Source organism: Netta rufina (assembly GCF_964035555.1).
Source record: "Netta rufina genome assembly, chromosome: 2".
Classification (NCBI taxonomy): Eukaryota; Metazoa; Chordata; class Aves; order Anseriformes; family Anatidae; genus Netta; species Netta rufina.
Genome location: NC_140124.1, coordinates 28829960 through 28846946, shown reverse-complemented (window position 1 = coordinate 28846946; position 16987 = coordinate 28829960). Strand labels below are relative to the sequence as shown.

General features: G+C 36.5%; 1 protein-coding gene across 1 annotated transcript in view; it reads left to right on the top strand.

Annotated features, from left to right (window-relative positions):
- THSD7A (thrombospondin type 1 domain containing 7A) overlaps positions 1-16987 on the top strand; it is a 286290-nt gene that overhangs the window by 243072 nt on the left and 26231 nt on the right. Inside the window, exons 16-17 of the mRNA XM_084281506.1 lie at positions 887-1150; positions 14927-15105. Coding sequence (XP_084137632.1) covers positions 887-1150; positions 14927-15105 — 443 coding nt within the window. The remainder of the gene's footprint in view (positions 1-886; positions 1151-14926; positions 15106-16987) is intronic.

The following is a 16987-nucleotide window of genomic DNA, read 5'->3' as shown; positions in this document are numbered from 1 at the left end:
TGTAAATAAAGGCAGTAGTAAATATAAGAACTAAAGGGGCTGCAAAGTTGTGTCCAGTGCTTAGTTTTGACAATCAAAGAAAATACTGTAAAATAATAATTTATAACATCTGAGTAGCAGGGATTTTTTAAAACTGCTTCTGAGACTTCTTAATTAATATACATGAGCTGTCATATACAGAAAGGAAAATAGAGCAAAGTTAACCATAGAGAAAATTAAAAATAAATTTAATGGGGGTTGGGAGGTGAGTTGGGTGGGCACACTGCAGTTTGAGAAGAAAAATGATATTTGACGAGAAACAAATTCACAGAAGGAGCCTTCTCTAATAGGGAAGAGGAATGGTAATTATTAACAAAACGTGTGGTAACAGGTGGTGAATTTAAACAGTTTTGACATTTGGAAGAAGGTACTATTGTAACGAAGATGCATGTTATTTCCTCTTGCAATTTTCTTCAACTTGAGAAAGTTTTATCCAGATATTTATTTATTTTGGACTTCATGCCGCTGATCAAATAGGGGGAAATCATGCATTTCTTTATTTGCAAACTTTTTCAAACTGCTTTCAAAGTGCTTGTACACCCCATGTACTTTTATCCAAAGTAAACATAAATATGTGGCTTTATCATAAGTTACCTTTGTGCAAACTGTAGGCATTTGTTACTTAAGAAATTCAAGTCATTAACCTAAATAAATAAAACTGAATGTAAGTAGTTTTAGGAACACATATTGAATTTTGAAGAACTTAGATTTGCGAACTTTGGCCTTAGGTTTTTCTTTTTTGGAGGATTTATCTTTAATTTACAGATGGCTAATTTTTTTTTTAACTGATTTAAACTGAGATTTAAACTGATACAAACTTTCTAAAATAATTATTTCTTCTTTCCAGGAAAAAGTAAGAAAAGAGACAAATGCAAAAATTCTCAATTGTATCCTCTGATTGAGAATCAATTTTGTCCATGTGATAAATATAGCGCTCAGCCTGTGGGAAATTGGTCAGACTGTATTTTACCAGAGGGTAAAGTTGAAGTATTGCTGGGAATGAAGATGCAAGGAGACATTAAGGAATGTGGACAAGGCTATCGTTACCAGGCCATGGCATGCTATGATCAAAATAGTCGACTTGTGGAAACATCACGATGCAACAGTCACGGTATTTAGAAGTTTCTTTTCTTTCATCAACTTATCTGTCTGTTTTATTTCATTTAATATAATATCTGTACAGGTAGAAATAGCAGATTGATATTTATTGCTAAGGCTATGTTTTATCCCAAGATACCTTCAAACACAATACACATACTGTAAGCTTCTACAAAGATACTTTATTGCTGACTCACAAAACTTTATTTTTACTGATGACTACAGAGTAACATTTAAATGTTAAATCATGGTAAAATACCAACTAAGTGTTTTAATAAATAAAAGCTAATGCTGTCATTTTTCCAGAAAACTGTACCTGTGAATTTGAGAATGAAACCACTTTGAAGAGTCAGAACAGCAAAAAAATAAACAGAGGCAGCATAGGACTGTTTTGAAAAGAAAGATTTTTTTTCTATGAAATAAGCACAGATTCTTTAGATAGCTTTAATCTCCTTAAATAGCCTTATCTCTACCCTTTCCTTGTTAGTGCCTTAATAGATATGCGTTGACCTGAGTTCAACAGGATGCAGTACTTTCTCTGTGTATTCTGTCATGTGTAAATGTAGGTTGCTTAAAGACTTTATATTCACATTGCTCTGGGAGGGAATACTTGTATTCCTGAAGACGTATCTGTAGTATTAGGATCAAAACTGGCATTTTCTGATTTTCAGTGACCCAGAAATGTGCTAATTTATATCAGTGGAGTTTTTGTGATCATTTGTTTCCCTGCTTGCAGTGCAAAAATTTATCTGAGCTATTGGTATGAAAAATTGGATGTTAGTCTCAATGCCATTAAAAGGTCAATATAAGTTTAATCTGTATATGTATTCTAATTTATATGTTAAATTAGGATAACAGAAATTTCATTTATTTACCTGAATGAAGTTAAAATAGCTAATCAAAGGAATGGAATGAGTTAAGGAGATTTTAATTAGCACTATTAATTCCTGTTTAGAGCTAGGGTAAATTAGAAACTCTGAATGCATGAAGTCAAGCTGTGGCATCTTTGTGATTAGATGGAAAAGCAAGCATTCAACTTAATATCTCGAAGCAAAACTGGAAGATAATTTTGTGAATAATTTTCTCCAATGTTTATTTTACCCCAAGTTATTACTGGTTGGTTTTTTTTGTTTGTTTTTGTTTTTGTTTTTTTTTTAGCTGCAGTTAATATATACTGAAGGATAAGCAATCAAAATTTGTTTAAATACATCTGAATGTATATTCAGATGATCTAGGTAAATACCTAGATCTTAAACTCTCATGGAACAGGAAACCTCTCTTTAAGCTTTGAGTACAGTGTTCTTTAGTTATGTTCTCAGCTGTTTGCTTACGGTGTTGAGGTCCACAGAGAATTAGGCCTGGTTTTGTTCTTTTGTATAGTCTAAAAGAGCATGCTAAGCTTTCTAGGCCTGAGTGGGAGTGTTTGCCAGCTTTGTGGTATCACAAAAATATCAAACCAAAAAAACGCTCTCTAATGACCAGCAGCTGTGTGAGCACAAATGTGCATGGGCTTGGTTGTTGTCCTGAGGGAATTAGATAGGTCTTCAGAAAGCTGGTAGTGAAAGCTGGAAAAAGCTGTGGAACAATCTGAATTGGTCAGAAGCTACCATTATAAAATACAACATTGAAACTGTTTCCTTTTTTTTTTTTTTTTTTTTTTTTTGATTCTTTTTAACTTTAACTAAATGTGACCCCATGTGAGAAATACATATTATTTCAGCATTGAGTCCAGAGTGACCTTGGTCAGTGAAAAGTAGAAAGAATATAGTAAAATAACTGAAGTCCATGGGAAGCCAGAGTGGCTGATGGCCCAACGCAAGACCTTGTTGTTGACTTGAATAATGGGGAGGGACTCATTTTTTGTGACAACAGCTGAGGGAAAACATGCAAGGGAAGCAGCAGTTGTCTGTCCAAGGGCAAATTATGAGTACTGTACATGACAGGTAAAGTGCTGCTTCAGGTAACTTGCAAAAAGAAGTGGGAACTGTTCGTTTGCATAGAAAAGGCATGGACTTTTCTGCTTTTGAACGCTAGCAGTGCATCTTGAGGTGCTTGCCACAGTGGTACAAAATGGGAAGTCACATGATTATCTGCTTCCTTTTTTTGCAGTAACCTCATTGTCCTGGTTTCAGTTAGCACAGAATTAATTTTCTTCCTAGTAGCTGGTGGAATGCTGTGTTTTGGCTTAGAATGAGAAGAGTGCTGATAACACCCCGATGCTTTAATTGTTGCAGAGCAGTGCTTATACTAAGCCAAGGACATCTCAGCCTTTGCTCTGTCCTGCCAACGGGCAGGCTGGGGGGTGCAGTAAGAGCTGGGAGGGGACAGACCCAGGACAGGTGACCCAAACTAGCCAAAGGGGTATTCCATACCATCTGACGTCATGCTAAACAATATATAGGGGTGGCTAGCCGGGGGGAGGGGGCCGGACTGCTCGGGGTTAGGCTGGGCATCGGTCAGCGGGTGGTGAGCAATTGCATTGTGCATCACTTGTTTGTACATACTATTATTACTTTCGTATTATCCCCATTGTATCATCATTATTATTATTGTTATTATTATTTTTGTTATTTTTTTTTTTTTTCCTGTCTTATTAAACTGTCTTTATCTCAACTCACGGGCTTCACTTTCCATTTCTCTCCCCCGTCCCAGAGAGGGAGGGGGGAGGGTGAGCGAACGGCTGCGTGGTGTTTAGCTGCCGGTCGGGTTAAACCACTGAGATTAAGAGTCTCATGCTCTACCGACTGAGCTAGCCGGGCTAGCTGGGGATTGTGGGTTCGTGTCCCATCTGGGTCCCAAAAAGACTGTCGTGGTTTAACCCGACCGGCAGCTAAACACCACGCAGCCGTTCGCTCACCCTCCCCCCTCCCTCTCTGGGACGGGGGAGAGAAATGGAAAGTGAAGCCCGTGAGTTGAGATAAAGACAGTTTAATAAGACAGGAAAAAAAAAAAAAATAACAAAAATAATAATAACAATAATAATAATGATGATACAATGGGGATAATACGAAAGTAATAATAGTATGTACAAACAAGTGATGCACAATGCAATTGCTCACCACCCGCTGACCGATGCCCAGCCTAACCCCGAGCAGTCCGGCCCCCTCCCCCCGGCTAGCCACCCCTATATATTGTTTAGCATGACGTCAGATGGTATGGAATACCCCTTTGGCTAGTTTGGGTCACCTGTCCTGGGTCTGTCCCCTCCCAGCTCTTACTGCACCCCCCAGCCTGCCCGTTGGCAGGACAGAGCAAAGGCTGAGATGTCCTTGGCTTAGTATAAGCACTGCTCTGCAACAATTAAAGCATCGGGGTGTTATCAGCACTCTTCTCATTCTAAGCCAAAACACAGCATTCCACCAGCTACTAGGAAGAAAATTAATTCTGTGCTAACTGAAACCAGGACACTCATAAACCCAAAGAGAGGTAAAATATCTCACAATATATGACTGGTGGTGAGAGTTGGATATTCCAGACACCAACACACTGTGGTATACAGAATTTTATGTTACACAGCTCAGGTTTCCCACCACACATGCTTTGTTTCTTTCTGTACAGTATGCAACATCCTGCCTTTATTGCAATATTCCTCTTTGCAGCAGTGATTAATAAACATATTTAACTATATTTCTGTGTCTTTACAACGTCTATTATAGAATAATTTGAGCTGAATGTGTTTTTCAATAACCATAATGATAGCAAATAGCTTAAACCAAAGCTTTAAAAAAATAAAAAAATAATAATTCTGTATCAAGAATCAGAGAGAAAAAGGAAGAAAAAAGGGAAATAAAGCCTTTTCTCAACCATTTTTTGTTTACCGTTATAACTCTTCCACTCTAATGGATTTTATCAGTGAATGTCCCCTACACTGACCGCAGTGACCACAATGAATAATGAAACAGTGGAAAAGTTACTGACAGAATATTCCTATTGTACCTGCTATACCCAGGACTACTGTTTACATGCCATTAGCACTAGTAGACCCCAGAGAGACTCTTCCCCAAACAGAAAATAGCTTTGATTTTTTTTTTTTTTTTTACACAGTTCCCATTTTCCCCATTTTTTTTCTCACTGGAGATTTGAAGTCTCTTTTTTTACTCTTTGTAAACTGGAAAGGTTTTAGAGTCATTGCTATATTTACTCTAGATTGGAAAGCCTGAAGCCTTTGGTTTTCATTCCTTTGTGTGTGTGTGTGTGTGTGTGTGTGTGTGTGTGTTTGATTTTGTATGAATTTTTATTATTCTTGTTTCTTTTTAAAAAAATCTTAGGGTATCTGGTTCTTTGATTTTTTTTTTTCCCAGTTTCATTACATGTTTTTGGTTGTGAAGCACAAGGCATCTATGTGTGTTTTCTCATCAGTTCCATTTAAGGGAGTGACTGTGTTTCTCTTATCCATGGTGTAATGCATAGGCAGATGAAGCCTGGAATTGCTGTTGAACAAATCCTGCATTCTTTGAGCATTCTAAAATCGTTTGACAGGAATTTCAGGTGTACAGGAAATGAGATATTTAATCTGACCCTGATGCTAAGGAATTGAACTCATGCTAAGGAATATATTGCTAAAATTATGGTTTCCTTTCCAGTAGCCTTTCTAGAACAAAAATCTATTATTGATAGGTGTTGTATACATTACAGACTATTTCTAAGACTTATCTAATTTATTTTTTGCCTCCAGCATTTTTCAAGGTTTAGCATACCTTTGCAGTCACAAAGGGTCTAGAACAGATGATATAGATGTTTCAATCTATTTTCGGTGTATGTTTGCTGCCTTTTCTGAATATCTGCTTTGTATTCATGGATTATGTTATGATTTGTTTTTATTTTCCTGAACATGTATAAGCTGCTGTTTTGCCAGTTAAATCTTACTTTATATCTTTCTAGTATTTATGATGTTTTTCTTGCTGTTTTCATACCTTTGGTATATGACAGTTCTTCAGTTTGGCATCATCTCTAGATTTCAGTGTGCTATATGTTTTTGTCTTTAAGAACAAATGTAAAAGCTATATTATGCCAAATCAACAAGGGACTTCTGTGGTATCACAATGGTTATCTCACCTGCTAGCAAATAAAAGTGCCTTGTAACTTCCCATCAATCTGCTTTTAGTTTTTCAAGCTAAACTTGACAGGACTCATAACTCAAGCCTGCTTGGTTTATTTTTGTAAATTCTAACATAGTAGCTTATTTCCCTGTGGAAATGGTAGCATTGAATTTTTCACTAATTTTATACCTAGCCCAAGGTAGAGTAAGGTTTGTCTGCTATGTTGTCTGCTTTGTTCAGATATCTGTTTTACTGTTAGTTCTTGTGAATTTTTTATTTCTTTTCCAAGTAGTACAGTATGTAATCACAAATGGGATATGATTTTGCAAATTAGCTTGGACTAGAAAAGAAATCAAGGTCATTATTTAAGGGAAATGTTTTTTGTGTAGTGCCCAACTTTTACTTGAATTTCTGTTATCTCATGACATTATGAGGTAGGAAATGGGGGTAATTGTACTTCATTTGTGACAGCATCCCCTAAATCTGACAAGAAGGGCAAGCTATACCCACACTGATGTTATTAATATATTATGGAATATGTCATGTGATATACTGAAATGACACAAGAAACTCAAATTGTAAGACTGTCAGAAGTTTTATGTAAATACTGCTGGGTAAATTTATGAAGCCATGAATAGGTTTTTGTTACCAGTCATGCTGTTTTGAGTGAGAGGAATCAGAAGACAGACCTACTGTGCAATGCCAAAAAATTCATAAGCTGTTTGTTTTGAAAAATGTGTGTTTCTAATCACAGTTCAGTTGACTTCCTCAGAGAAGAAAAGGTGAACAGGAACAGAAGAGTAAATACTTCAGAGCTCTTTTTACTGCTTGACACATCTAAATTCAAAATATTTGAGAAGAGGTAACTAACAGTTTCAAAGAAACTGAGGAACTAAAGGAAGGGCTCAACACAAGGAAGGCCCCTAATTTTGTAAGAGGATTCATGCAATAATATTCACAATTTTGAGTGTAGCTACAAAATCATAAGTGTGAATGGGTTTCTCAGTAACTCTGGAGTGCCTGTAACTATAAAATAAAGAAAGGCAAAGTGTGGTTAGATCTGTTGTTACTGCTAGGTGCGAACACTGGAGGGATAGGGGCAGAGTCCTTCCAAATAGGGTCCTTAGATTTCAGTAGCTTAACAAGTACTTCAGAACAAATCCTAAACTAACAGCTGTAAATAGACTTAAGTTTCAGCTGCAGAATGAAAAAGATGATTTTTCTTATTTTGTTTTTATCTGGTGTGTTTTTTTTTTTTTGTTTTTTTTTTTTTTTTGTTGTTTGTTTGTTTGTTTCCAGCATTATATATGCCTAATATTTTGATTTTTCATTTCTTTTTCTTTCCAAACTTAAGCTACATTTATTGATAAATAAGTAAATACCATTCAGCAGCCATTTAAAGTATTCTTCCTTTGTTATTTTTCAGCCATATCAGTTCTGCAATCTGTGGGCAGGAGCTAACAGCTGAGTCTTTTCAGCAAATGTGGCAGTGTCAGATCAAAATGTTAACTGACCTGTTGTTTACCTGTTTTTCTTGACGGAGTATGTATGAACTGCCCTTTCTTTGGTTTCTTCTTTGTTTTATTACTACCTAGGTAATTTTACTGGAGAAATACTAAAACACACAGTTCACTTGATACTCACGTCTAAGGCTGTTGATTTTTCCCATCAGAAAAACAGCAGGTTTCATAGCTTTATCCTTGTCATCACTACTATACTAGAGCTCTGTGGGTAATGACAGGTATCTGCCAACAATCTGTTCTGACGTCTTTGTGAAAAAAAAAAAAATCAAAACAGAGTCTCTTCATGGTCCCTTTAAAGTGTATCTTGGAATTTTCACGACACCAAAATCAAACGCACACCACTGTTATGAACTATACTGTTTACAATACTTAGTTTTCCTCCATCGTACCAATTGTAAATCATGACCCACATAAGCTTGGATGTGGTTGTGTATGTGTATAGCAAAAGCAACACAGTAGCATGACAGACAGATGCAGTGTTTTTATATAGGTCGTGTTACCCTTCTTAATTCATGTCAGTTTACTGCTAAGACCTTAGGCACAGTCAACCAGTCCAGGATAGTTTGTCTGCTGCCTTATTAGTGTGAGATTATTTCCCCCTTTAGCATTAATTAAATGAGATGCATTGATTTGTGCTGACTCTACAAAGCCCTCCATGGCTACAAGGCAGGGGATTAGAGAGGAGTATCTGCGTATCAGTGAATACTTTTACAACAGCTGCTGGGAGTATCAATGTGAATCAAGGAATTATGTATTTAATTGCTTGTGTGCGTGATAAAATAAACTCTTATAGGTTGTAAGTGTCTGCATTGTCTAAGATAACAATTAGAACTTGCTGTATCTATTTGTATTAGGACTTCTTAAAAATCTTCTTTTACACTTTCGGTATTCTAACCTAAAGTTATGCAAATTTACCAACAAATGATGACAGTGTTAAAATTTAGCTGAGATTTTCTGTTGAGTGTTTATTCTAAAATAGATGTATTTCCCATAGGACTTTCTAATAAGGTATGATAATGGGCTTATGTTCTCAAAGTGGTATTAGGATACTTTGCTATTTCATAGCCTGTATCTCTTCAAAGATTTTTTATTTTTTATTTATATATAATAGATGCCATATTTGTCCATCCTATTCTGTATTCTCTTGGAATACACTGTTGTGCCTGCTGCCCTGCACTAGCATAGGCCTCTGCACTATGGTGCCATCACGTCTGCTCTGTCAATGGCACATCAGTCATGAGACAGTAACCCATCAACCCAAAGACCTGTGTTTGGTTCAGCAGAGACAGAACTGCTGATGAAGAATAGGGTTAAGTATTAACAATTGCTCTCAGATTTTGAGCAATTGATGGACAATGCTGGGGAGAGGGAGGGGAAGGACAAAGAAAAAAAAAACATACACGCACATTTGGAGTCCCATCTATTTTTCCATGGCTAGGCAGAAGTATTAATATTCTCAAGAAAGACATATATATTCTGTTACAGGTGAGATACAAAGAATTGTTGTTTTATTTTATTTTATCCTGGAAGATGAGATCCTAGGACTTTGTATTTCCTTGAAAAAAATATGTTTAAGAACATAGCTATTACTCTGACTGCTTTTTTTTCTTGGAAACATAACATGACATTTTATTCATAAAAGCAGTAGAACTCTTGTCAGTCCTAAGGACAAAAGAGTTCATGTAAACATTAAAATGCTCTTTATGTCTGCACCCTTCAACCCAAGTAGTGGGTCTGTTCTTATACATTGAAGGTGCAGTTTGTGGGGGAAAAACTGGAATCTTACATCCACCTATTTAACCTGCTTGGTCATTAGACTAAGCACGAATTCCATTAAAGTCCTCCATTATACATTATCCATCACATCTATTAATTACTTTGTTCTAGGAGTCCAGATTTTATAGCCAATTAGCAATGGACAGTAAACCTTTCCTTTTAATAATGATTTCAATTCATACATGTAGTAGTTTAAGGCATTTGTTAACTCATGGTTCAGTAATAAATATTTAATGATAGATTAGCCACAATCTCATTCACAAAAGACAACTGCTCATTTCACAGCCTGGTGAAGTCCAGCTGATAAAGAGCTGAAATAATTGAGAAATAACTGCAGTGGGAAAAAGAATAGACCTTAGGAGATGGACGTCTCTTTCCCATACCCTTTGGGACCATGTTGACACAAGGCTCTGTACCAGAGTATCCCAAGATCTCATCTCTTCAACAACGCTTGTATGTTGTGAAGAGAAAGAAGAGCTGCAGGCAGTGTGCAGTGTTTTCTGTCAGGAGGAGGAAAACCAGCAGGCAAAACATGACACGCTGATGTCCAGTGAACTTATCTTTAGTCTTACAGTGTTGGTTTGCTATTTCACTGTCCCTCTCTAATTTTATTACTTTCCTTTCCCGTTTTTCTTCACATCCACTTCGCTGCTGTCATTCTCTTTCCTTTCCTCTGTATCTATCATATTTCTGCTTCAGTAATTTCTTACTTGTTCTTTAAACCTCAACACACTAGCATGCCACTTGCTGTAGTTGTATTACATACTCTGTACATGTGATATAATGGTGTGATATTCCACCATGCTGACATCCGGCCCATCCCTGGGCTTTAGTGAACTGTTTCTTTAATAAGCATTTACAATGTCTAGCACAAGGGGCACTCTTTCAAGGATGATTAAATCAGTGGAAACAAGACTGAAAATTGAAAAAAGGCCCATTCATGTCCTTTTCAAATCAGAAGCTATGTACCGCATCACCAGTCTCATGTGCATGTAATCTTTGGTTTTTATGTTTCTGTGTTTTCAGTGTAATTGTCCTATATCTCAGTATGCCCTCTTCTCACTTGCTAAAATGTTTACAGCATAGGCAAACTTTACAAATATGAAAGGACCTGAAATATAATAAAAACAGAACAACAACAAAAAAAACGTATTTTTTTCAAAATTCCTGAACATCTGCTTTCTTTGATTCTCAGGGTGATTGCTATGAATTTCTGGAGATTATAATCCTTAATCATCCTGAAATTTTAAGATCTGTTGACATCAGATGCACAGAAAGGTGTCTGAGGTGATGAAATGCTTTTCTGAAGCAGTTTCTCAATAGTGACATTAGAATGGAATGGGATCTGTCATTTGCAACAAGTAACTTTTAAAATCCAGATATCTTTCTTGGCTAGGGAAATATCTCCAAGCAATTTGAAGTCTGCTTCTGCCTAGCTTCCAAGGGAGTCCAGTGGCACAGCTAAATGCTAAATAGACTTTTGAGTGAAGTTGAAATAGCGAGGTGCCTGAGAGGAAGAAAAAATGCCAAGAAATTAATATGCCAAAATTTTTTTAATGTCAGATACAACAGGGGTCTTGTCATTTTCATTCTGCACGTTAATCACCTGCAGAAATCAAATTAGATGCTACAGTCTTTTTATTATTTCCCTTGGCCTTCTGTTTTTTTTCATCGTGGGAACAGTTTTAATGGTTTCACACTGGTCAGGAGATACCTTAGTAGGCTCTTGAGGGCATTGCATTCTGTTTGTGCATCACCAAGGTATTGCTTTTCGCAGGATGTTTATTTCTTTTCCCCCCTTTCTTTTTCTCTTCCTATGTAATGTATCTCTTTACTGTTCTCTTGACTATTTTTAAGCCATTTATTTTTCTCTTCCTTTCCCTTGTCTTTTTTTTTTTTTTTTTTTGCCCTTTCTTCCATTCCTCCTTAGCCTCTCTCTTCTCTTGTGTCTCCTTCGCTGTTTTGACTATCATAGAATGATAGAATATCCTAAGTTGGAAGGGATCATTGACAAGGATCATTGACTTCAACTCCTAGATCCACACAGGACTACCCAGAAATCAAACCATATGTTTGAGAGTGTTGTATAAATGCTTCTTGAAATTTGGCAGGCCTGTTGCTTCCTATTCCAGTGCCCAGCCACTCTCTCAGTGAAGAACCCTGACATAACATTCACCCTGAACCTCTCCTGTTGCAGCTTCATGACATTCCCTTGGGCCCTATCCCTGGTCACCAGTTCAAAGAGATTATCAGCACCTGCCCCTTGTGAGGAAGCTGTAGGCTGCCATGAGGACTCCCCTTGGTCTTCTCCAGGCTGAATGAACAGGGACCTCAGCTACTCCTCATATGTCTTCTCCTCTAGACCTTTTGCCATCTTCATAGCCTTCCTTTGGATGCTCTCTAATAGTTCTATGTCCTTATGTTGTGGAGCCCAAAACCACACGTATTAACTGAGGTGAGGCCGCAGGAACACAGAGCAGACCAGGACAATCTCTTCCCTTGACCTGCTAGCAATGCTGTGTCTGATGCATCCCAGGATACGATTGCCCCTTTTGGCTGCCAGGGCACACTGCTGGCTCATATTCAACTTGCTATCAACCAGCAGCCCCAGACCCCTTTCTGCAGGGTTTTTCTCCAGTCTCTCATCATGGATTTGTAGGCATAATCAAGAATTATCCCATCAACCAACACTTGTTAAACAAGAACTTGTTCTTGTTAAATTTCATACACTTGATGATTACCCAGCGCTCTACACTGTCAAGATCTCTCTACAATGGAGACAGTCATCAGATCTTCCTAATGTAGTTACATCCATCAACTTACTTAGTATGTGTTCAAACCCTACATCCAGATCATTCATTGAAGAGAACTGTCCCTAAAATGGAGCCCTGGGGAACCCCACTAGTGACTGGTCACCAGCCAAATGTAATCCCTTTACTATAACCCTTTGAGCCCAAACTGTCATTCATTGTGATGGTATGGTTCCATTGGCTATTTTGTAGTATCAGTTGAACTACAGCTAATTAAAATGTTGTTTGGATCAACTGAAAGAAAATAAAGCAAAATAGTTTATAATTTGTCAATAATTTTAGTTATGTATGTCCCACACAGGCTCCATTTGATAGGCATAGTTATCCAAGTCCCAAAATACAGTGATATCTTAGATCTTATGTGACTGTGACAGACTGTGAAGATCTCTTTGAGATGGATTAAAATAGCTTTTAAAAAGCTATTAACATAGCTTTTAATTTAAATTAAAGTTTAAAATAGCTCAGAGGTTTATGGCAAATCTTTAAAACAGTTTTTCTGAATCAGCCTTGTCAAAGTTCCCTACTTAAGGGCGTACAATATATTTAAAGCAGCTTTAATTTGTTCTTCCAGACATTAATTACAGAGACAGAAATTTAATGAATGTGAAATGGCATAATTGTGTTATAGGAGACAGGCTTTTCCAGCTAAAAAAAAATAAACTGAGAAGTTATGTTGAAAGAAACTGTGGCCTATCAGAATCTCAAGCAAACTTATAAACAGTAAACTCTTCTGAGAATTCCATGAGACAGTAAATAACACTTCTTTTTTCTTTTAGTTTTTTCTTTTAACTTTGCTGTTATTGTACATTTTCATTCAGTATTTTGTTAATGGTATGTACAGATGATTTTGTATAGCATCTAAGAAGACTTGTTGAATGCTCATTTTTGGTGAGGATAAAGTTTGATATTTATGAAGTCAAAGTTCAGTGTAGAAAAGTGCTTTGAGATCAGGTACATCTGATTTCTGACTAACTCAGAGATGTTGGGTAAGATGAAATGTAATCAATTTTACATCTACTACTGCAGGGCAGTCTGTGTGACCTCCTCTGGTACACAAGGATACGATCTTCAAAAATATATTTTGTCTGACACAGTGTACCTTTCATACAATATCACTGAGCTGGTCCATCAAATTATGAGGTTATGAGGAATATTTAATGAACATGCTTGTAATTCCAGCTAATAGCATTCTAGCCATATTAAGGAAGATACATTTAATGAACATGTTCTGTGGTACTCAAATTCAAGATGTGATCTGTATTTATTTAACTATGTAAAATTTCCAAACAGAAGAGAGCTATCTGGAATAAAACCATTATCTGAATTTGACTATAAAATATTCCAAATATTACTGTATGTTTAACAAAAATAACTCATGTTTTTGTGTTTAACACAAATTGATGGAAGCAGTTAGAAATAGGTATTCAGAAAAGAAATCTTTTAAGTGTTTTGATTTTTTACATTACATGTGATTGTTGATATTGGCTGCTTTCAGAAGAGACAGAATAAATTTACAGAGAAGTACAGGTTAAGAACATAAAGATGCTAACACCAGCTGTGATGAAAATGACAGTGCTTGCTTTCAAGATAAAAAAAAATAAATAAATAAAAAATCAGGATATGTGAGAAACATTTGAAACTATGCCAATCATTTGAAAGTGATCTTACCCATGTGTGTATTAATTTTGCAACTGTATTCATCAAAGATTTTAATTCATTTCTGTATGCACTGATCTTTTTAATCTTTAAAGTTAGCACTTGTCAACAGTAAATATGTTCAAGAACTGATACAGGAAAGGGGAGGGGAGAGTTCATACAGGTTTAGGATATAGTTGTAGTAAAAATGCAGTGAAGGCCAGCTTATTCTTTGAGGTCTTACAGCTTCTGCCATAAATATTGGCATAAATGGCACACATCGTAGAGCTATGGCATATGTTGCTTTGAAAGAAAGACATTTTCACTTGCTCAGTGAATTGAGGCTTCATGTTACTCCCTGCAGACCATGTCCTACCCCTTTCCAACCTCTCAGGACTGATGACTTATCCAAACCAAACAGCTGCATTTCTGTTCAGGGCTATTATTCAGTGTGCTACTGGGGGCAGATGGTTGTTAATCGGCAGATCATTAACGTGGCAGGCCACTCTCTTTTTCTAGCCTTAGAAAGGTCACAAGGTGTTAAGTTCCCTCACTCCAGGCTGATAAGATGCATATCTTTTGATTCAGTTGGATTTTTTATGTATAACTACAATTGACTTACTGTATTCAGTGATGGAAGGATCTTTTAATTAAATATTTTTAATTCAAAAGAGTATTGTTTTTGTGGTATAAGAATGATAAAATGAGATGGTTTAGTGTCAATTACACTGTGGCTGTCAGAAAGTTTGAGTGCTGAAATCTGGTGAATGTGAATCATAATCAGATAAGAATGAGGATGCTCAGCTGTTATTCTATCACAGTCTCCACCTATATGTGTCAATTTTCTGCAGAATTTAATTTAGCCCTAATGATGAAGAAATCTCTCTATTTGCACAGTCCTGTCAAGTCAAACTTCGGACAATCTAAATGAACTAGACGAGGGCTTCAGGGAGAAGTGGCAGAGTGACATATTGAGGAGATTTTACTTTCTTTTCCATTCATGCAGGTTATATTGAGGAAGCCTGTATTATTCCATGTCCCTCAGACTGCAAGCTCAGCGAATGGTCCAATTGGTCTCGCTGTAGTAAATCATGTGGGAGTGGGGTAAAGGTTCGGTCTAAATGGCTCCGTGAAAAACCCTACAATGGTGGAAGACCCTGTCCCAAGTTAGATCACGTCAATCAGGTAATGTTATTCATATTAACATTATTGATATAGCTTTTTCCATACCGCAGGTAACCCTTTCAACTGTATCAGGTATTGATGCAGAAAAACTACACAGCATGATGCAGATGCAGACAGAAGGAGATGGCTTAAATTTCCTCAGTCAGTGTACATGTAGGATCTGCTTTCACTGTTTAATCCTTTGCAAGAGTTTAGCACATTATCTGAAGTGTAGACTGGAGACAGTAAAACAATCTTAAATGCAGATTGTGGCAACCAAGTTTCTGGAGATATTCTCTTACAATGGTTACAGAATGTCTGATTACAGATGCAAAAACTGCTAAGATTCTTAGTGATGTTCTTCAACCATCTTAGATCAGAAAAATAATAAAAACTTCTCAAACACTCTGAGTGTTGTCTCAGTATTGTTTAGGGTGTTTTAATCAAGCTGGAGCTTGACCTTCCGGCTACACTAGCACTCGTACTTGCAGTTCCAGTGAGGAATGTGCTTCTGCACTCAATATCCCAGTTGTCCCACTAACCACGCTTGATTTTCCAGTACAGCACAGTCAGGCTGCGCAAAACTCTTCAAATGAAACTAAGCCAGGAGACGTGATCCCAGAGCACACCAGGAGTGCTTTGAGCAGTAATGAACATTTAGTCTGTGGGACCAAGTTAACACTAATCCAAGTTAAACCTCTGAAGCTTGTTTTTGCTCCTGTTTGCTTGAAGAGCTTTAGAAAGAAAAACACTACCTTTTCAATTAACTTACACTTTTCAAAGTTGATTTATATTCATATTATCATTGAATTTAATTCACTTTACCAAGACATATTGAACAACCACATGATCTTCTTTGTAAATATTCAAAGATTGGAAAAAAGTGTGCTGTCAATTGACATTTGAATAAAATGCATGTACTTAATATTATCCTATTGACATTTTGCTGGCATAGACTGAAATGGCTCGTTGATCTAATTTTTTACTTTAGGGAATGTAATTATTTCTAATTTAGAAAATAATAAGTGTTAAACTGCAACTGATAAACTAAGTTTGTGATCTACTTTAACAGAAAAGAAACTAGGAGGAAGGTTGCTGGATTTTGGTTAGCGTGTAAAAATGTTTTTAAATAGGAGGAATGTATTTCAATAGGAACAAATCATTGTCTATGCAATAGTCTTTTCCCTTTAATATTCGTATAGTACATAATAGCCTAGTATCTTTTTTGCATCGAAGGTGATTTTGCCTCTCATATGCAACACCATTGCCCTCTACTGGTACTTTAACTCGAATCTGTTGTTGCAATGTTACTTGGTGCTTAACAAACAATAACAGATGATTCAAAATGTAATTATTGTAAAATGAAATTGAAATACTGTACTTCATGAGAAGGGAGTCCTGCAGATAATGTAGTAATGTCAAAAAGTTTAGAGGCTATATCTTTCAATTTTAAATACATTCACCATCAATTATTAAGTCGGGACATCTCAGAAATGTGTGGAGGAGAATATGCCTGCATCCTAATGACCAGGGAACTGTCAGTTAATTAATTAATCCAAATCTGATCCACTATCCATTCATTTGGAAAATTAGTGACACTACAGAATATTTATTTCAACTATTAAATATAATATAGTTTTATATATGTGTATATATATATAACATGTTTACTTGCACACATACAAAACATAATGGTTAGACTAGGTCTTTGCTGGCTCAAAAACCTGGGAGATGATGTACAGAGGGGCTACACTTGTAGGCAAAGATCTAAGAATTCAGCCTCTGAGGAAAGACTGCAACATGTAGTCTGGCCCACAGAAGAGAAGATGGGAGAGAACATGCAGGCAGTCTGCAAGCATGTACATAAAAGGCTGTTGCAAAGGAGGAGGAAATAATCCATTTT